The sequence below is a fragment of the Neomonachus schauinslandi genome, chromosome 1 (genome assembly GCF_002201575.2).
Source record: "Neomonachus schauinslandi chromosome 1, ASM220157v2, whole genome shotgun sequence".
NCBI lineage: Eukaryota > Metazoa > Chordata > Mammalia > Carnivora > Phocidae > Neomonachus > Neomonachus schauinslandi.
In genome coordinates, this window is record NC_058403.1 from 199,129,821 (window position 1) to 199,151,574 (window position 21,754).

The 21,754-nt window shown below is 50.6% G+C and overlaps 2 protein-coding genes across 6 annotated transcripts in view; one reads left to right on the plus strand and one right to left on the minus strand.

Moving 5' to 3' along the window:
• The window catches only part of LTF (lactotransferrin), a 29,302-nt gene extending 28,624 nt beyond the window's left edge, over positions 1 to 678 (plus strand). Inside the window, exon 17 of one of the 2 annotated variants that reach the window (XM_021683046.1) lies at positions 467 to 678. In XM_021683046.1, coding sequence (XP_021538721.1) covers positions 467 to 501 — 35 coding nt within the window. In that variant the 3' untranslated portion in view covers positions 502 to 678. The remainder of the gene's footprint in view (positions 1 to 466) is intronic. The other variant, XM_021683048.1, reaches the window with a different exon arrangement.
• A 6,187-nt stretch (positions 679 to 6,865) lies between these two features.
• On the minus strand, positions 6,866 to 18,563 carry CCRL2 (C-C motif chemokine receptor like 2). 4 transcript variants are annotated; one of them, XM_021683049.2, is made up of 4 exons: positions 18,204 to 18,563; positions 8,742 to 8,858; positions 8,528 to 8,648; positions 6,866 to 7,969 (listed from the first exon to the last, which is right to left on the minus strand). In XM_021683049.2, the coding sequence occupies exons 1-4, from the start codon at positions 18,305 to 18,307 to the stop codon at positions 6,911 to 6,913; spliced, it is 1,401 nt and encodes a 466-aa protein (XP_021538724.1). In that variant the 5' UTR covers positions 18,308 to 18,563; the 3' UTR covers positions 6,866 to 6,910. The 4 variants fall into 4 exon arrangements, with proteins under 4 accessions (XP_021538724.1, XP_021538726.1, XP_021538727.1 ...); XM_021683051.1 differs by lacking the exon at positions 8,528 to 8,648 and having other exon boundaries at positions 18,204 to 18,414; XM_021683052.1 differs by lacking the exons at positions 8,528 to 8,648; positions 18,204 to 18,563 and adding an exon at positions 8,945 to 8,969.
• Positions 18,564 to 21,754: the final 3,191 nt, after the last annotated feature.

The window sequence follows — 21,754 nt, forward strand, 5'->3', positions numbered from 1 at the left end:
GTCAGGGACCGTGTGGCCCTGCTGGACCCCGCACTTAGCACAGTGCCTCACACAAAGCGGGCCTCAGCGAGTATTTGTGAATGCCTGAGTGCACGAGTAGGTGAACACCACCTCAGACAGATTTGCCTGAAGACGGGCGAGTTGATTGCTCCCATCTGAGGACCATCCGTGTCTTGTGACTTGAGTGTGACAGTTGATTCAGTTAGAGGCAAATGGGGGTGGGTCGTGGGTCACTCAGGCCAAGGCAGGAAGTCACTGGGGTTAGTGAGGGCCAGAGCTGTGGTGGCTGCCATTAGGAGGAGGCTCCGGGGGTTGGCGGGGGGGTGGCAAGGTGAGCAAGCACGGGCCGAGGGTTGGTGGGAGAAGACAGGGGAAGGTCTGTGTTTCAGTACTTCAGTCCTTGATTGATCTCTTGGTTTAAAAAAAGATCAGTTTCTGAATCTCCTGCTTTGGTTATGTCCCACAGCGCTTCTGGAAGCTTGCGCCTTCCTGAGTAGATAAAACCTGCCAGAAGACGGCCTGGCCTCCCTTCCTGAGGCGCCTCAGCCCCTCGCTGCTCTCGGCCCTTCCCGGAGGTGCTGGGCCTTCTCCCTTCCTGGCCAATCATCTGCTTTCCCAGCTCCCTGCTGTCATCCTCGCAATAAATAAAATGAGAAAGACCATTGATTTTCATTCCTTGTAAAGCGTCATTCATCTTTTCTAGATTTTATGCTGAAATCATGTGTCTGATCAAGTGCCAGCGCAGCTGGCCTTTCGTTCTGTGTTTTCCAGGTCCAGGGCCTCCTCTGTCCCGCAGTTTCTGGAAGCAGAGGACAGGCCCAGCAGCTAGTTTCCCCAAGGGCATCGGCTAGTTGTTCACATGGATGTTTGCGTGTGTGTGCGTGTGTTTCTAGGGCAGGGGCAGGGAATAGGGAGTAGGAATCAAGGCATTAGTGAAAAACACTGGATATCACAAAGAGTTTTGAGTATTTGGTATTTTAAATAAATTGTGTCAGGTACAGCGAATGTACAAATAATACAGGCGTCATAGGGAGAGGTGACGACCTTCTGTCCCTTGGCCGTCTGACTGGCCCTATTGTACCCCCACCTCCGGCTAACCTCCACTCATTCGTTTTCCCCCCACTTTCCTCGGCCCAGCTCTGGAGAGCATGGTCCAAGCGGGCTGCCCTCTCTTCCTTCAGCAAGGGAGTGGGCTGGTTGGGCCACTCTCTCATTCTCCCTGCACCTCACTGTGATTGGGTTCTAACCTGTTCTCTCTCCTGGGTGGTTCTGGAAAACGATGCCCATGCCCTCCCAAACTGCCAAGCTTCTCAGGGTTTCCCGGTCTCGTTCCCTGACCCTGTGGCAGGGTCCTCCTCTCTGGTCTTCCTTCCTCTGCCTTGTGGACGGCCCATGCTTTGTCCTTTAAGTGTGTCCCCCATGGTTTTTTTCTCCAGGGTTTTGCTTCTGACCCATGAGAGAACCAGATGATGGGGTCTCAGCTACTAATGCAGACTTTCTTCCAGAAAGTGGGGCTCACTGGTGGTTAGGTACCAGCTCTCTCAGATTGCTAACTCTTCCTTGGGAAGGGATCATTTTCCGGGTTTCAGTTTTTCCATCGGCTCATTGGACGCAACAGGTAAACCCGTGGCAACCGGGTGAAGACAGCCCCTTCAAAGGCAGACGCCAGACAAGGGTGGCCACCACCGATGTGTAGGCAGCTTTGCTGCTGCCTGCATCAGGCTCTGAAATCTGCCACGAAAGAACGTGGATTAGGGTCCTTTAAGCTTAGGATGAAAACTCACCTTTTGCTACTATGAATTATTGGCCCAGATATGCAGTCTATCCTCACTAGCCTGAGAAGGTTATTCAGCGAGCAACATTTGATGCTGTTGCCATATTAGTTACGGTACCAGCCCCGCAAAGCATAACATTGAACAGTATGAACCTTCTTGTATAAATAAGACACAAAGGAGAAATTAAAGCCCCACCCGTGAAATCCCCTTTCTGGCCAAAATTAAATTTGAAAATCGAACATCACTGAATCCATCAGCTTATGCTAATAAGTTCTATGGAAATCCTAGCGGCTTACACACAAATGCTTGTATCTGTCTTTGTTCTGAGACCTGGGCTAAAAGAGAGGGGGAGGTGCCTCACTAATTTCTAGAGCTTCTGTAGGACAGCGACCTTGTCATTCCCATCATTTCATTGTTCAAAGTCAGTTGGGTGGCCACGACATCAACGAGGTAGGCATATGATGTCCTGCAGGGAGAGGCCCAGTGGAAAGGAGCAGTGAATATCTTGCCAATGGGACCCTATTTCCCTTCTGGATCTGGGGCAGTACCTTCATTTACTTCAACCCTAAGGCTCTGGTACATCTCTCTTTTCTGAAATTTAGTATTGTCAACAGAACGCACAGGAACATCCATACATCAGGCTCACAGTCACGAAATGTAGAGAAGGTAAGCAAATCACCATCTATGCTGTGGTTGTGGGTGTGAGCACCCACCTGCTCCTTCCAACCGAAGTGTCGGTCCTGCCGCGCTGTGAACACCATGGCCCAAAGCAGGTCATTTCTAGTGTTTGAGCCAAAGTGAAATAAATGGGCGAGGTTGAGTCTGAATTTTAGGTTGGAAGCAGAGGTTATGTTAGGGAGTCATATTAGGTGGCCCTTGGGGTTGAGAAAAGTGAGCCCTTTACCCTGAGAGTGAGAGTTTGGAGCCAGATCAATCGAGCTGACTCGCTCCTCCAGGTGAGTTCCCCCAGGGAACTTGGAGTCGGCCGCAGGCGAGGAAAGGTGTGGAGATGGTGGAAGAACCGCCCAGAGAGGACGCATGGGCCCCAGGAACACAGCCACTCAGGTTCTAAAGAAAAATGTCATCACGGAGACAATTCCTGCCTCTGCTGGTCAGGGTGCTTTATCACCGACACCTGATACCTATCGATGATTGGACCCATCTTGGCCATCACCCACCAGGACAGGGCCTGCCTGTGGGGATCGCAGCTTCTGGAAATGAAAGGTGGTAAAGATCAGTAATGAGGGAGCAGAAGGATGTGGGTGACAGGTGGTCAGAAGAAGGTGAGGCCCAGGGAAACCGTGGGAATTCTGAGCAGGGCTGTGAGCTCTCTGCAGAGCAGGAGATGGGTACCTCAGCCTGCTTTTTGAGTTTTAAAGAAGAGAGTCACCCCAGAAAGTCAGAGACTATGGAAAATCTGGGGTAAGGCAGGGACAGATGGAGGAAGAGAAGAAACAGCCCAACATCTCCTTCGCTTCAGCTTGGATGGGACGGTGGTCAAAGCTTCCAGTCATGAGAAGGAACCAATGTGTGGACTTGGTCTTAGCCAAGGGCCACACCCTTCCTCTGTGTGTCTCGTATCTTTGGGGACATACAAACCCTGAAGCTGCACCCAGGATAAACAGTCTCAGAGCTTCGTATTCATGAATTCTCGCGGAAGTGGGGATTTTTTTTTTTTTTTAAGATTTTATTTATTTATTTGACTGAGTGAGAGAGCACATGCAGGGGGAGCAGGAGACGGAGAAGCAGGCTCCCCGTCGAGCAGGGAGCCTGATGCGGGGCTCAATCTCAGGACCCTGGGATCATGACCTGAGCCAAAGGCAGACACTTAAGCAACTGAGCCACCCAGGTGCCCCAGAAGTGGGAAATCTGCATGTTACCATCCCATAACTGCCCAGATGCTCCTTTGTCTTCCCACTTGGGGTGCGTCCCATGTAGCACAAGCCCTGGGCTGCCACAGGACGCTTGGTCCCCCCATTCTTTTCACACTGAATGGAGGGTGGCCTCAGTTTGGTGTTCTGCTTTCACTTCCTCCAACCCCAAGCTCCTCACAAGCTTCAAGTGAAAGCCCATGGCCTTGCATTCCACATGGTTTCCACCCTGTGTCTGCTTCTCTGGCCTTTCTCCCCTCTGGCCAGGCCTTACTAGCCCTGCATGGGCTTGCAGCTATCTCTGCCTTGCTCCTCGAATTCCCTCTGCCCCCGAGCTTGGTCCCGGAGGGAGACAACCCCCTTTCCAGTTTGTCCTGGTGGCAGAAGGATTCCCGTGCCTACACACAGGACAAGGGAGAGGGCAATGGCACAGGGAAAATACACTAGAGCATTTCATGGTGCCTGGCCAGAGAGCAGTGAGAGGACAACCCTGCCAGCCCATACTGGGCCGCTGTGCGAAGGCCAGGGAACGTACCCCTTTCCCAGGGTGCGTACAACCCCCTGCCTGGGACCATGGCCTGCTCAGCAACGTAGGCTGGATCTCAGGCCCAGTGTGTCCCTCATTAGGGTGCAGAGGCAGGGCCCCACCTGCACAGCTGCCCCGGCCCCACAGAAACAGAAGACGGAGCAGGTGCAAGATTCCTGTGGGGGAATCACTCATGTCTGAGCCCAGATACTCTCCAGGGAGACTGCTGCTGAATCTCGTAACCTGGTCACGCTCCCTGGCCCAGTGATAGCTTCGCTCCCCTCCTCCAGGCCACATCTTTAGGACTGGTCTGGGTACCTCTCCTTATCATCCTTATATCCATCTACCTGCGATTCTTTTTTTTTTTTTTTAAAGATTTCATTTATTTATTTGAGAGAGAGAATGAGATAGAGAGAGAGAGCATGAGAGGGGGGAGGGTCAGAGGGAGAAGCAGACTCCCTGCCGAGCAAGGAGCCCGATGCGGGACTCGATCCCGGGACTCCAGGATCATGACCTGAGCCGAAGGCAGTCGCTTAACCAACTGAGCCACCCAGGCACCCCATCTACCTGCGATTCTAAGCACTATGGGTGTAGCAACGCTGGACACTGTTGTGTGTATGTATGATTGGGAAAATGAGTAAATGTGTTGATGCTTTTGGGGACCTAGAGTTACCATGAAAGAAAAGAGGAGGACAGAAATATGGAATGGAAAAATGAAGGGGGGGCGGAATCGGAGGGGGAGACGAACCATGAGAGACTATGGACTCTGAGAAACAAACTGAGGGTTCTACAGGGAAGGGGGTGGAGGGATGGGCTAGCCTGGTGGTGGGTATTAAAGAGGGCACATATTGAATGGAGCACTGGGTGTTGCCCACAAACAATGAATCATGGAACACTACATCAAAAACTAATGATGTAATGTATGGTGACTAACAATAAAATAAAGTTAAAAAAAAAAAAAAGAAATACAGAATGGAGAAGGCAAGGTAGCAACTCTGGGCTGGGCTAGAATGGGCAGTATCCGTACCAACTCATAACTGGAGTATAATTTCTTTCTCATTCTCTACTAATGAGAAGAGTGGAAGTTAGGGGGGTAATTTCCATTCAATTGAGGTTCAAAACTGGTGTTCCCTCTTATTAAAGTTGATTGCAAAAGGTCACCCCTTAAAGCTGATCTGTGGAGAAATTTTATATCTTTCGTCTTTGAAAATGTCTTTTCACACAAGGTGCTGCCAAAAACTGACACCAGGCTGCAAGCGTAAGATAGTACATGTGCATATTTATCACTTGGAAGATATTTATAGAATTCTCTTAGATTCCTCACTTGATGTATACCTTCTAGCATGGCATGCCATTAGATCACAGAGCACCTCCAACTGAAGGTAAGATGAAAGCTCTCCAGTTGCACAAACTGATTTTAAAATATGGAAATGTCTTCTGTCCTTGCACTGAGGTCTGAAAATCACCGCCAAGTTCAGAAAACACGTTTTTTTGTTTTTTTTTTTTTTTAAAGATTTTATTTATTTATTTGACAGAGAAAGACACAGCGAGAGAGGGAACACAAACGGGGAGTGGGAGAGGGAGAAGCAGACTCCCTGCCGAGCAGGGAGCCCGATGCGGGACTCGATCCCGGGACTCCAGGATCATGACCTGAGCTGAAGGCAGTCGCTTAACCAACTGAGCCACCCAGGCGCCCAGAAAACACGTTTTTTAAAAAAAGATTTATTTATTTATTTGAGAGAGAGAGAGAGAGAGAGAGAGTGAGTGAGCATGAGCGGCAGGGGCAGAAGGAGAAGAGAGAGCGGAATCCCAAGCAGACTCTATCTCACAACCCTGAGATCAGGACCTGAGCTGAAACCAAGAGTTGGATGCTTAACCGACTGCGCCCCCTAGGCGCCCCAACACTAATGGTTTAGTGCATGTGGTAAATTCCAGTATTTCCCACAAAATACCACTAACAAATAACCATTGACTGACCCACTTCCACACATTTTGTAAATTTGTCCCACCCAGGCTTTTCCTGCTCAATGCATATTTTAATCCCCGTCAGTTCCAACGCATCTTAGCAGATTCCACTTCAGATTGTACTGAATGAGTGTTTTCTCAATTCCTTTGAAAATATTCTTGCCTGGAGTTATTTCACGCAGACTATTCATGTAGCAAGTAGCCAAGGAGATCTAGCAAATTCCACAGAGCAAGTCACTTTTACCTCTTTATCCCTAGTTTCCAGCTAGCCAGTCCTTTCAATTACCTGCAAGAAAATATGCCTGAACAATTACTTCTATATGAATGGGTTGCTTTTAATTTGGAATGTGGTCTGATTGGTTTTAAGGGTACGTATTTATTTCGTGTGTTTCCTTGCCCAATTTTTGGAAGTTTGGCATGCTGGATAAAGCGTAGGCTCTGGAGTGAATGGCACTCACGTTTGGGCCCCAGCCCTGCCACTTTCTAGCTGTGTGAGCCTAGACAAATTTCCGTGCCTCAGTTTCCTCCTTAGCAAAATGAGACACATTCCATCCACACCCATGGTCAAGTATTGAGGCACAAAGGGGCTCAGGTTTGCAAAGAGCCTAGCACAACGCCTGAGACAAATTCGGTGCTTGGAAAATGCTTGTTCACCTCCCTGCTTTTCTTCCCATATCCTGTTTTATATACAAATATGTAAAAAAAAAATATGCAAAACAATGCAGTGATATAAAAATCAATGTTTATTTGTCCCGCCTTTGACGGAAGCTAGTTTACACTTTGGTGGAATGGTCACGTTCTTCCCTGGAGGCATCTCGTGTAGATTCCTCTCTGGACTGCGGACGGCCATCGTGCACACAGCAAAGACGGCCAAGGTGTCTTCTGAATGTGGGGTCAAGGAACGCATGGAGGAGGGGGTTGACGCAGCAGTGGGTGGCTGCGACAAATCTCAGGATCTGAATGCTCCTGTCCAGGTTATAGCTGCTCTTGCAGTCGTGCAGGGAGAAAGATTCTTTGAAAGTGGACAGGAAAAGTGCAACGTTGTAAGGTCCCCACATCAGAAGGAAAACAGCCATAATGGCAAAAACCAGCTTAGAAAGGCCAGACCTCCTCTCCCCAGACCTTCGTATTTTTCTCATTCGCGCGTAGCAAAAGACAAAAACGCACAGTGGAAAAAGAAGTCCCAAAATGTTCATCTTTAAGGTCAGAAAACGCTTCCAGGATGTCTCCTCCGCCAGCAGGAAGTGAGGTAGTCTCAAGAAGCACTTGTATTTCTGGCTTTCCATCTGAGCTTTATAAAACACGGATTCGGGCAAAATGACCAGAGCGGCTAGGACCCACGCCAGAATACTTGAGATCATGCTCCAGCGTGTCATCCTGGTGGTTGAGGGAAGGCTCACGGGGAAAAACACCAGGTACCTATGCACAGTCAGGAGGACGTTGAAAAATGCCTCGCTATATAGGCCTATGGAGTACAGGACCACTAGAATTTTACAGAAGGGGTTGTCAAGAACCCCCCCGTGTGTCGCAGTGTAGGCCCAGAATGGCAGGGCCAGCAAGAAACACAAATTCGAAACCGCCAAGTTCAGGAGATAGATATCTTCCATGTGCTTGAGTCCTTTATGTTTCACCAGGATAAGCACAACCAAGAGACTGCCCAGGAGACCAGTCAGGAACACGGTGGTGGAGAGCTGGGGTACCACCCGGGCCACCAGGATCTTGGGGTCATAGGGGTCGCATGGTTCTATTTCATTGCTATTCAGGTCATCCTCTATGAGGACGTCATAGTCATCCTCCGGGGCTGACGTGTAATTGGCCATCTTCAGGCTGCCCTGTGGAGACATGAAAGATTATTTTCCCTTCATACAGCTGGGTGGTCCTGGAGGGGAAAAAAAAAATTGGATTAGTGTCCGTGAAGCTATCCCCTCCCTTTTCTGGTGCTTCATTTTACCCAGAGCAGGTCTATAGCTGAGAAGATTGAAAATAAACATTTCTCCAACGCATCCCCACCTGCTGAGAGCGGCTATTTTTTTTTTTTTAAAGATTTTATTTATTTGACAGAGAGAGACACAGCGAGAGAGGGAACACAAGCAGGGGGGAGTGGGAGAGGGAGAAGCAGGCCTCCCGTGGAGCAGAGAGCCTGATGCGGGGCTCGATCCCAGGACCCTGGGACCATGACCTGAGCTGAAGGCAGACGCTTAACGACTGAGCCACCCAGGTGCCCCGAGAGCGGCTATTATAAATGGACTCCTCACGAAGCCCTCATATACTTGGCAATGCACTAAACCACCGGGGAAATAAAAGTAAGCATTACACTTCTTCACAGAACTTAAATTCTCCTGGTGGAAACACGATTTGCCTGTCTGAAGGTGATATTTAAGGAAACATACCGTCAAAGAGAGCCCGGCGCTGCGGTTTAGGGTCATGAAATGGGCATCGGTCCTAATGTCTACGTGTTCCAAAAGTCTGCTCACCCTGTGAAGTAGCTTCCTGCAACAGGCTGGCTGAGCTCTTCTCTCGAAGGATAGAAACAAAGGTTTGCAAAAGCGAAACCATCCCAAGCATCAACATGGACGTCACTGGTTAAATACATAGATGACTTACCCCTTGACGGAGTTCCAGGGGCACGGGGCTCGGCCTCCTGACCCACCATCCGAGCTGCTGTGGGAATGGCCTGGGGCAGCCGAGAGGCTGGCTTTCTTCTGAGCAGCAGGGCCTGACCTTTAGGGGCAAGATAAGCCACTGTTTACCCCTGGGGAGCTCTACACCACAAGTCGCTGGCCTCGGTCTTGGTCTCGGGGACTGACCCAAAGAAAGCAACTTGAAAGCTCCTCCGGACCCCTACAGTGTTTCTCAAGCCTCTGAGAGAAACCAGGAAGTTGTTTTCTCCTCCCGGTTCCCCCTGGACCCCGCCTTTGATTTCCCCCTGGCCTTCAGACAGGCGTCCTCCTGGCTGCCCTAGATAAGGGAACTGAGTTGCCACTGCTCCCCAGTGATACGAGGTGGGCTGACAGCAGGGCACTTCTGAGCAGGTGACAGCCAGCTGTGGAGGGGAAAGTGTCCTGTGGGAGCTCTATGTGCAGATCCCAGGGCAGAAGCCCACTCCCCGCATCCATAGGGCATCTAGACGGCTCGGGGAGATCCACAGTGAGCAGCATGAGGTCTGGTTCTCGCTGTCACTGTTGAGAGACACTGTGCTGTGACTAGGGGGGTGGCGTCCCAAGAGAGGATCTGGGGACAAAGGAAACCACAGAGTGGTGTCACTTGGGAAGGGGGCTGGTGCAGAGATGCTCAGGACCAGTGAGTGGGATTTGAGGAAAACATAGTGAGGAAAGCCAGGAGTTAAGCAAGGCGTGAGGTGCTGACCCTGCTCCCAGAAGATCCCAGGAAATTCCACGGAGGGTGGGGGAAGGGCGTCAAGTCTGGGCTACAGAGCCTGTGGGGAAACCTCCCAGGCTGGGACTGCGATGGGGGAGGGGGGAGGTCTGAGGCTGGAGAGAAAGGAAGCTGGAGGAGTCCAGATTTCAGAGTTGGGGGGAGGAAGCAGTGGGTGGTCAGGGGCAGGACATACGGGGCAGGGGGTGGCTTGGAAGAAGGATGAAGGGAGAAGAGGAATGCCAAACAGCTGGGAAGTCCATATGAACTTCTCCCGGATCCTCTCTCTGGACCTGTGACTGACCTAATTTGGGGCCACCCCCCTACACTGTGGTTTAGCACTCACACAGTTGGCTAAAGGACATCCTGTTAATGCATGCCAGAGAAGTGTCTGAGCTAGCTTTCAACTCAGAGTGTGGACCTGTGAAGATGGAAATAGAAACAAACTATTAAAAGAAAGGCAAAAACAAACATAAAAGGGCCCAGACGAATATGCGGTTGAGTGTTCAATTTAACTCAAAGATGATGTTCGTCCTCCGCACGGAGGGGTTGGTGTTGGTGGGAACCTGGGGGGTGCATGCTTCCCAGCATGGTCTTGCCCCCCTCCCCCCGCACGGGCTCTGGAGTGAGTAGGGGTCACTGCCCACTGGTGGCAGCACAGCCCTGGGACCCGCCCATGGAGGGGCTCTACCTCCCTCGGCTGGGCTATTTGCAGCCACACCAGCCCCGCACCCCCCTCCCCCCAGGACCTTGAGTGAGTAAGGGACGGTGCCTCAGTAAAGCTCATGCAGGATGCTCACTGGTTCGCGCTGGGCAAAGCAGTGAGAGTCAAGTGAACTCGGAAACACGGAAAGCCCCATGGATATACACACGTACACTACATGGCTAAGTAGAGGAAAATGGCAGTAGGCAGGAGCTCATATAGGTCACAGAATTACATGAGATTTTTTTTTATTAAGATTTTATTTATTTATTTGACAGAGAGAGAATGAGAGAGAGAGCACATGAGAGGGGGGAGGGTCAGAGGGAGAAGCAGACCCCCTGCCGAGCAGGGACCCCGATGCGGGACTCGATCCCGGGACTTTCAGGATCATGACCTGAGCCGAAGGCAGTCACTCAACCAACTGAGCCACCCAGGCGCCCCCGAATTACATGAGATTTGAAGTTCCCCAGGAAAAACATGGGAAATTCGAGACCACCCCTAACTTCCTGATATTAATGGCCTTCACTTTCAGTATTATTTTATTTTGGCTTGATTCCCAACATTCTGCTTATCCAGCCTCAGGCCATGGGGTTCTTCCCTTTTTATTTTTTTTAATGGAGAGATAATTGACATATACCATTGTGTAAGTTTAAGGGATACAGCGTATTGATTTGATATGTTTATCAACCACTGAGCAAAGAACATTTACTATGTTCTTTGTTCAACCACTGGGAGATTGACTGACACCCCTGTCCCGTCGCGTAACTATCGTTTCTTCTAGTGGTAGGAACCATTAAGATGTATCCTGCCAGCAAGTTTGCTGTTTATAATACACTTTTGTTGCCTATAATCACTATAGTGTGTATTAGCTCTCCAAGGCCTTGGGATTCTAGAAACTTCTAAATGGATAGAAAGGAATGGTCTGGAGGTCTGAAGTGGAAGCGAGAGGAAAGTTTTATTACCCTTCTACTATCTGGAACCATAATAGGGTCTTCATTGTTTGTGAAACCTTACCTCATTCTGCGGCTTTGGCACGTGGCTCACAAACCTTACCTTCAAGGGTCTGAATTCTTCTTTATCGCTATAATTCAACCCCAATTTCAGTCCAAGAAACTAAGAAGCTATAACTCTCATTATCCTGTACACACAGGTCATTCATTAATTCAGTTCATCTATTCAGATATTCACATATATTTACAGAGTTCCTAGCAGGTGCCCGGCACCGTTCTGGGTGAACGACGTAGGCAAACATCCTGAATTTCACAGAGCTTCCGTTCTACAGACAAAAACAGAGTAAGTACGTAAGTTGTAGGGTAGTAGGAGACATGTTCTGTGGAGAAAAGCAAAGCAGGAAGGAGGGTAGGAAGGGCCGGGATGGTTCAGGGGCTCACACTTTACGTAGGATGGTCAGAGGAAGCTTGGTGACAAGTGTGCATAGGAACAGCATGTGATTAGGCCCCATAATTAATGCTCATGATCTCTTTTTTCTTCTTGTTACTAAGTTCTTATACCAGGGAGCTTGGAAAACACACAATCCAGTGGACTGTAGTCATACCATCTCCAACAAGGTCCGAAGCTCAGCTTTGGGAGGGAAGGCACCTTCCAAGTGTGTTCATTCTGGGTGTTCTACCTTAGGCTAGAGACAGCTCCCTACCTCTGCTGTTCCTGTAGTTAGTCCCTTGTTTAATTCTTCATAGTAAATGTTCTTTGTTCAGATTACTGGTGTGATTTCTGTCTCTTGACTGGATGCCGATTGATAGATATCAACATTGAATTTAGTTCAGTGAAGGGTTGCGAGCATCCCTGGATGATGAATTACTAACATGGAGAATTTCTCAGGGATTTATTGATAGTGAGAAATGGGTATTCAAAATTTTTAAATTACAGTAATTTAATCTAGCCCTTAAAATGGCTTCTTCAAATATCAGTGCTCTCAGATTATCTATCAATCAATCTACCTATCTATCTAATTTTTATTTGAAAATATTACATTACAGAAAAATTGGAAAGTATAGAAAAAATAATCTATAATAGTGATATTCACAAAGAACAGCTATTATAATTTTTAAATAACGCTGCTTCTTAATGGAAAATGTGCAAAAACTGCTTTTAGATGACTGCTTTCTGCTGGATTAGTTGCTTGGCATTGAGTAGTAGATTAAAAGGACAAATACCCATGTGTTGAAATTCTCAGGATTCTGAGGGTGTCTGTCCTGCCCCCAAATTTTCTCCCACTGACTGCCTAATGACTAACATCCAACCTCAGGGCTTGGTCCTCCCAGTAGCTGGTCTTCCTGGGAAGGCAGCAAAGGGGAGAATGATCCTTTCAAAATGTGATCATAATGATAATCAACCCTGAAACACAGATTTTCTATGTACTTACTGAAAGAAAAATTGTTAACTGTATCTAAAAAAGCCTCTCTCAGTGCATGCTCCATTTATTCTGCAGTATGCTAAAACAGTGTAAAAAAGAAAAGTTGGGGGGGGGAAGACTTTGCCCAAGTAAGTTTGAAAAAGAGCAAAACTAAAAAATTTAAGCAAGTTTCTTTACTACAGGACTTCTCAGAACTCTTTTTTTTTTTTTTTTAAAGATTTTATTTATTTATCTGAGAGAGCGAATGAGAGACAGAGAGCATGAGAGGGGGAGGGTCAGAGGGAGAAGCAGACTCCTCGCTGAGCAGGGAGCCCGATGTGGGACTCGATCCCGGGACTCCAGGATCATGACCTGAGCAGAAAGCAGTTGCTTAACCAACTGAGCCACCCAGCCGCCTAGGACGTCTCAGAACTCTGAATATGCTAATAAGCATTGTGATCCTCCAAGAGGAAGAGAGGGTCTGCAGTGTTTCCCAAAGTTGTTTGATCATGGAATCCTCTTTTTTTATCCTCAAATGGATATATTTATGGGCCAAGGGCTCTGCAGAACATAATTTGAGAAGTGTTGCCTTTGACATACGCATGTTACTGTGTCTTGGTGTGGCCATGGGGACAAAACTCCACATCTCTGAAGGGAGCATAGTGACCGAGGGTCCCAACTGCCACACCCTGAAACACATCCTTGAATTCGTGTCAAGGCCATGCCTACCAGGGGCTGCTCCAGCCAGTGACCCTCTTAGGGACACCAGGGCAGGCCCAGTCCTGGGAGGTGAGCTCCTCTGAGGGGACTTTGGCTGGCGCTTTTTCCCAGCCTCCCTCCCTCCGTCTCTCCTTCACTTGGGGCCAATTCTGCTTTGTGATCTGGTGGCTTTCCCAGCTTCTCCCGGCTCCCTTGCAATCTCTCAGAGATGTTTCCTCTAATACACTTCCTCTACACCACATCCCATCTTGAAGGAGCTAAGCTAACACAGCCTTGGAAGGGAGGCATCCATCTCTAGAGTCTTGAGCCCTTTGCTTGCTGGGGAATGATACGCTTTGCAGCACCCCATCCTTCCCTGACCGTCTTGCCCACCACCTACCTGTGGCCTGCTGGGGTGGAACTTTTCAGAACACAGGAGACCAGGTACTGCCCTCATGCCCCCATCCTGCTCAACTCCTCGGGTCATGTACCTTGTCTTGGTTCTTACCGCCATTCTCATTTGTGCTTCCTCTGCCCTTGGCTCACTTCTCAGTGTCCCCTCTCTCCCCACGCTCTTCCTCTGTGCCCTCTGGAATCTGAACTCCAGGACAGACACTCCTCCTGACATGCTTCACGCATTCCAGAACATTCCTGGCATCTCTTGTCCCTTGAGGATACTCCTTCCCTCTCACACCCACCTCAGACTTGGGGGTCAGGAGGTGACATCCCTGGCCCCAGTGCCACTTGCTGACCATTGCTCCTGGCTACATAGGAGACCCCTTGGGTCCCCAGCCCTCTGACCCTACCACCCTCTGCTCCACTGTCAGCCTAATGGCCCCCTTCTTTTATTTTAGCCTTGTGTACCATGGATAACAGGCTTCTGTTCACCCCAGTTTCCTCCACGCCCCTGGGGACCTACCTGCCCAAGTTGATCCCCATCCAGCACCCAGATCATAACTTTCATGGACTCGTTAATTAACTTCACTCAGGTCTGTTAACACTGATCCACCACTGAACCCTTACAATGAAATCGCTCACCCCCATTCACTTCCCACCATTGGTTGTTCTCTTTCCTCGAGTCCTCCAGCTCTGCCTGTGAGCGCCTTGGGTGGTCACATCCTTCCCATCTTGCTGAGACCCAAGTCTGTCACTTAGCCACTCGCCAGTCAATACTCTGCCCTCCCTTGAAGCCCCAGCCTTAGCTCAACCCGTCCATCTGCTTCTCCTTCCCAATTTTTTTCTGAGGATAGCTGGTTAAAACCACTTAGCCACAAAGAGAAGACCCATCACTAATTTGTGGTCTCCAGGCTCAGCTAACTTCCAGAGATTTTTCTCGTTTCCCTAGTCACTCTTCTGAGTGTCCTAAATCGTCACCTCCTCCTGTTTTCCGTCAGCTGTTCCAAGCTCCCTAAAACTCTTCCAGTGCCTTCAAACTCCCACCGCCACCACCCACACTTCTGCTCAGGAGGTGACCTCATCTCCTGCTTTTCTCAGAACTCTCTCCACTCCCCGGCTTCATATGTCATCATGGCATCTCCATTCCTTCCTCCTCCATGGACAGAGCTGCTCCTCGGAGAGCAAAGGCTCATTTCTCCTCCTGCTCTCTGGACTGCATTCTGTCTGACCTCTGGCAACTGTTTCTGAGGGTCAGTTCCAACCTTGACTGCATTCTTTGCAATATTGAAATGCTCTGGTCTCTCCCTTAAATAAAGACCACAAACCCATCCCGAACCCCATACATTGCTCTAACTACATACTCTTCCTCTTCTCAGGCAGCCTTCATTCATCGTCCAAACCCATTCTTCCTACTTTGTCCTTGTTCATTCTCTACTCAGTCCCCTCCAGCCTGGCGTCGGTCCCCACCCTCCTGCTGAGATTGGCCTCCCCAGGGTCCGCAACACCCTTCTGTGCTGAAATGTCATCAATTGCTTTGTGAAGCGCCCATGAGCAACAAAGTGTCTAATATGTCCCTACTCACAATAAAGCCAACGACACGTCAACACCACTACCTCTGGGACTTTCCAAGCTGAAGTCGTGCTTAATGTTTTTGAAACCCTTATGAAATCTAAAAAACATTAGTATGGGTTTTCCAGGAAAGATGGCAGAGGGAAGCAGGATCAACAGCCTCGCCCTCTTCTGGCGGTACCTTATAAAATGGCTTCAACAAAAATTCTAAAATTTTGCCTGTTACAACTGAACACGAAATAGGGTACAATCTTGTTCCAAAACCTTGAAATGTGGTGCATTACAGCAATGTCTAAACCTAATCCTATTACAGACATAGTATTGAAGAAAGAGGGACAAATCAGTAAATCCTGAGAATTATCCCAATACTCTCCTGTTAAGAGACAAGTGGGTAGAAGCGGAGTATATATCCCTAGGAAAAGAAAGGAGAAACACTTACTGAGTAAAAGCCCTCCTATTCCAGAAGGGTTTCTTGGACTTCTCACATTCTAAGACAATGTGCTGAGCAGGCCAATAGGACAAACTCCACAAAAGTCAAATATACCTTTATACACACTGAGTAACTTCTGGTAATAATAGTTTACTTATTTATTTATTTATTTTGGTTCTTTTTTAAGGATTTTGATTCCTTGTAGAAATACTTTTTTTAAAAGATTTTATTTATTTATTAGAGAGGGAGAGAGACCATGATCAGGGCAAGGGGCAGAGGGAGAGTGAGAGGGAGAAGCAGACTCCCCACTGAGCAGGGAGCCTGACACGGGGCTCGATCCTAGGACCCCGAGATCAGGACCTGAGCTGAAGGCAGATGTTTCACCGACTGAGCCACCTAGGCGTGCTGATTCTTTGTAAAAATACTTTGAATCAACTAATGATTTAACCAAGTCTTTCAGGGTTCTAGTCCTATGGTCTGGGAGCCCTGCCCGCCGTCACTCTTGGTGCCGCATTTCCTCATGTATTCTGTAGTGTCCGCGTGGGTTCACATTTATTGGGAATTACTGGTCCTGCAGCAGCTTTTCGTGGCCTGAGGTGGGAGCACTCCCTCCTGGAGGAGTTTTGCATTTGTTTCCACCAGGACCACGAGGGGCATCCGTGGCCTGAGCTGAATTTTAGTTTCGGGGTCTCCCATTTTGAGGGTGTTATAAAATCGAACTTGCTATTTGCATTGAGGTATGGGTTTTGGAGTCTCAGAGATTTCCCGCCTACCACCTGGAGTCAAGGCAAAACCAGCTAAGCTTCCTTATTGTCCCGCCTGTGGGTGTGTTTCTTCCCCAGGGGCTAGCTTTCTGGGGGGACCTCGGCACCAGCTCCCCGTCACACATGGCCCGAGGCCTTGCTGTCTGCTCTGTGTTGGCCCGCGTCCTCAATGGCCTTGTAGGGTGAGTGCCTTCTGATTTGTTTACATCAGACAGTGATCAAAATAATAAATTGAGTGAATGTTCAAGGAATATTTGTCGAAAAACGTTATTCATTTCACAGGCATTTAGTGTCTGCTGTCTGGTAAATCCCCCCCCGTTTGCCCTTCCATATCCACTCTCCATCCCCTTCCAGCCGCTTTTGTGTCCCCATTCCTAGAGGCTCAACTTGTTAACAGTAGAGCCCCCGCCCTCTGACCCTCTGAGCCTCAGTCGGGTTTGGCCAATGGGGGCTTTGGGCAGGAGGTTAGAGACTGAGGTCAAGGGGTTTAGAGCCCTGGCTCCTTCCTGGTGGGGCTGGTGTGTCTCTTGACCTTGACCTAGGCGGCCCCTCCCCCTGCTCTGCCCCTTGTTCCTAGCAGTGGGAATGGCGGCGTGTTCTCTCCTGCACCAGTCATGCACTGGGGTTTCCCTACACCCTGTCTAAATCTCGGGAGGAATCCTCTTACCAACCTTCCTCAGTTGCCTTACTTCAATGTGCCATTTGTTTTAGGCAAGACTCTGCAGGACACATCTCCTGGGTTCCAGGAACTTTGCCAGGCCCCGGGAGAAAATGGTGAGCAAATAGACCTGTCCTCTGCCCTCATGGCTTTGATGTTCTAAAGGGAGCTGGGCAGGTACGTAACTGATTGTAATCCGGGGAGTCTGGTGCTGTGCTGGAGGAAGCCCACGGGAGCTAGGGGAGCCATGGGTGAGGGCACCCGGCCCCGTCCAGAGGGACCAGGGATGGTGTCCCATGGGAGGGGTCGTCTAAGCAGAAAGCCTGAGTGGGAGTCAGCCAGGTGAGGGGGGCACAGCCTCTTCTCTCCTCCCTTCTCCTCCTAACGTCTCCTTTAGGTTCTTGAGAAGCCATCCACCTGGATCTGAGATGGGGCAAGGCAAGGGAAACAGAACTCAGGGGGGAGACATTTTATTACTTATCAGCATCTGAGTTTCTGCAGAAGAGAAAGCTGAAAGCAGGAACCAGGCTATTTTCCATCTAATTCCTGGGAGTCCAGAGCTCAGCGGGACAGCTGCAGGCCAACGCCGGGCTGGGGAGGGCTTCCGGGAGGCACCCCCATCAGCGAGTGGGCAAGGCAAGACTGAACAGAGGGAGAAGCAGACCCCGGTGTGAAGACCGCCGAAGCCCCCACCGACCCCGCGAGGAGCTCTAGGCCTGGGATGGCCCTTCCTCACTGTCCCACATGGAGGGAAGGGGGCCGGGCCCTTGCTACCCCCCATCAGCCAGTCATGGGCTTCAGTCGTCCCCTGGGAGGGGGCAGAGCCCAGGGAAGGCAGGTCCCAGTGGCTGAGGGTGGTGGTCCCCGTCCCCAGCAGCTGGGAGGGTGGGTGCACTGACCCTGAAGAGGACGTCTGGGCAGACCCCACAGCATCCACGACACGGGCTGGGTTTCCTACAAATTTCCTGCATGACAAGAAATGGCAACCGAAATTTCTAAAAGCACCACGTCATAAGACTGTGAGCCCCTTGGGTGCACTTGTGCACGCGGGAGGAGTCACGCGCACAGCAAGGGCAACCTGCTCACTCACTCCACGTGACCGCTCTGTTGGTTACTCACCCATTGGCGTCTGAGTGTGAAGAGCAGAGTTGAAGAGGAACTGGACCCTCCCAGGCCCCATCCTCCAGCTTTTTCTTTTTTCTTTCCTCTTTCTTCTTCCCCATCTAAGTGGCCACACTCCTGTTTCTGCGGGGCCGGGTGGGCTGGACAGTCACTGGTTTGATAGTAACCGTATTTAAAATAGATTGGAAAAAAATCTCTTTTCACGAGCGGGGGCAAAACATAATAAACCAAGTAGCATTCTCATTATAACAAAATTCCATCACAGCAGGGCAGGGTTTGCTCCCGTGGTCGCGGTGGGCCCCTCCTAGGGCCTAGGCCGCTGTGAGCCCCAGATGTTGGATACCAAAGGCTCTGCTCCCTCCCTGCCCAGTGCCCGGCCAGGGACGGCCCCTGAGGCTCCTCAGAGGCTCTGCAGCCATTCCCTAGCAGGCCCTGGGGCTCCCATCTCTGCCCCAGAGTTCAGGGCCTCCACACCCCTTTCCTGTCCCAAAGGATTCAGCTGCAACCTCTGGAAAGGGTGATTGGAAAGGGCCCCTAACCAGCTAACCAGGACCTTCAAACCACAGAGGCTGGTCCTGTCCCCCCCGGAGAGTCCAGAACTTGGGTACAGAAGTAGTGCTTTTCCAGAGCGAAGGAGGAAGCACGATTCTGTGTCCTTGGCCGTGAGTCGGCGCCGGAAGAGACAGGCAGGGGCCATGAGGTTATCTTGCCTTTCTGATTGCATCACGGAGTGCATGGATGTTTTTTCCGCTCTTACCTTGCTTCATGCCTCTGCAGCGTTTGACATTGCCAACACTTCTTCTTCCTCCCAGAGGGCTCTTCTTTGCACCGGGTCTGCCTTTCCTGGCACACCTTCTCCTTCCCCTTGGGGCTCCTTTGCAGGCTGCCTGTGTGCTCCTCTGGGTTCTGTCTGGAGCCATCTGTCCACCCCCATGGTGTCCATGGCCTGTGACTGTGGATCTCCACACATGTGCTCCGCTGGGTTCAAGGCGGCTCCTCCTGACACTGCCACCTGGATGGCCCCTGGGATTTCTGACTCAACCTGTCCTGAAACCTGCACCTGAAGCCAGTGCTTTGCATCCCCCTGGGCTGGGGCCCTAGCCTTGCCCTCCCTGCTTCCCTCACTCCCTCAGTCCAAGTTCTGATGAGTCCCTGTCCCCTGTAGCTTTCAGATCCATTCACTTGTCTCCACCCAGAGATTTTTACCTTGGCAGAGGCCTCTGCTGTGTCCCAGAAGGAACACAGCCCAGCCTTCGCCTTGGGGCTCCGACTCCATTCCTGCCTTCCTCTAGGGGCCAATTAGCCATCCTGGCTTCAAACATCCTACCCCACTGGCCGCACCCCTTAGCGTTCTGTGCGAGGCCCGGCCTCATCTGCCCTCCACCCACCAGCTTGCAGTCCTTTCTGTTCCCACTTTCTTCTCGCCTTCTGCTCTCACAAAACCACTTATGGTTCCATGAAGTTGCCTCCGTGTTTTTTGTTTTTTTTCTTTAAATTTTATTTATTTATTTGACAGAGACACAGCGAGGGAGGGAACACAAGCAGGGGGAGTGGGGGAGGGAGAAGCATTCTTCCAGCAGAAGAGGGAGCCCGATGTGGGGCTCGATCCTAGGACCCTGGGATCATGACCTGAGCCGAAGGCAGATGCTTAACGACTGAGCCACCCAGGCGCCCCTGCCGCCGTGTTTTCTCACACACCATTTCCACCAAAATTCCTCCCACGTGTATGCACTTGTCCTTGTATTTTCTCCTTGTAAGACCACGACCTCCCACTCCAAACTGGATCACTCAGAAAGATGCCTGGCATGGCTGTGTTTTAAGGGCACCTTGCCAGTGGAGATGGGGGTTGGAGGGTATGGCATTCTGGCCCCCGGTGGGACTCGTGGCGGGCATGTCCTGCATCGACAGGTGTGGGAGGGCCACGGAAGCAGAGGACTGGCGTGAATGAGGATGAAGAAATTGTGTCTGGACAGCCAGTCTCCTGCAGCCATGTGAGGGATCTGGAATGTTCCACAAGTAAGCTGCAGCAATCTGAGAGGGCCCAGGACCATCCCCCTACAGGCCTCGGACTCCTTTTTTTTTTTTTTTTGAGAGAGAGAGAGCGAGAATGAGCAGAGAGGGGCAGAGGGAGAAGGAGAGAGAGAATCCCAAGCAGATTCCACACTGAGCGCAGAGCCTGATGCGGGGCTCGATCTCACGACCCTGAGATCAGGACGTGAGCCAAAATCAAGAGTCGATGCTTAACCGACTGAGCCTCCCAGGCTCCCCCCCAGATTCCTCTTGCTGAGCCTTCAAGCAAGGCAGAAACACCAGATAGGGTTTCTAACCGTGGCAACTGTCCACATTTGGATCGGATAAGCTTTTGCTGTGGGGGATTGTCCCGTGCGTCGTAGGATGTGGAACAGTGTCGTTGGCCTCTTCCCAGGTGGTGACAACCAAAATACGGCCAGACCTTGCCGGATGGCCCCTGGAGGAGAAGCATGCTCTGGTGGATAACCGCTGCACCTGAAGAATCAACCATGAGAGTTGGGGGACCGGGAGAAATGAGCCCTGTACCTCCTGAATTAGGCTCCTGAGTCCCAGGATGGGACCCAAGATGCTAGGAAGTGGGGGGAATAGAAAGTCTGGGCTCTAAGACAAGTCCAGCTCAGAGTGAGGGAGCGTTTGTTTGGCTAGAGACTAGCTTCCTCTGTGCTTCCGAGTATGGGCCTGGTGGAGATGGGAGGCATCAGAGGGCTCCTCCTGCTTCCCAGGCTCTGGCTGAAGCTCTGGGCTGGGGGGCCAGCCTTGGCGCAGGGGGCGCCCCTCACTCTCATGGGGACCCTCCGTTTCCCTGGCTCCCGTCGCTCCTTGAAGACAGGACTTGGGCCATGCTGGGCTCCAGCCCCAGCACACCAGCTTCTCAATGAACATTAGGTAAATCACTGAATAACTTAACATGCCAGTCCCAAATTAGTGACACTTTCCACCACCATCTGTTAGTTAACTCTGTGCGGGGTGAAGGAGGGAGTGGAGTTTTTGATCGAGGAGGAATACCATGAGACGGGCAAAGGGGTTCATCTTCCAAAAGCAGGAGTCTTTTGTAATTGTCTTAAGGCCCCTTGAGAAAGCAATTTCCAAGGGGGTAGACAAACACCTAGTAGAAGAAAGGGCTGGTGTCTTGGCTCGGGCTGCTGTATCGAATTACCACAGACCTGGGTGGGGGGCGGGGGGGCTTAAAGAACAGACGTGCTTCTCAGACTTCTGGAGGCTGGAAGTCCAAGATCAAGCAGCAGGCAGATGTGGCGTCTGGTGGAAGCCCACTTCCTGGTTTGCAGATGGCCATGTTCTCATTTTGTCTTCACAGGGGGCAGGGCAGAGAGAAGGAGCGCGCACTCGTGTCTCTCCTTACAAGGGCATCGGTCCCATTTGTGAGGTTCCACCCTCATGATCTCGTCACCCCCAAAGCCCCCCTCCCCCAACCCCATCACATGGGGCATTAGGATTTCAACACACAAATTTGGGGGGAAGGCCAACACACATTCAAGCTACAAAAGCTGGCAAACAAT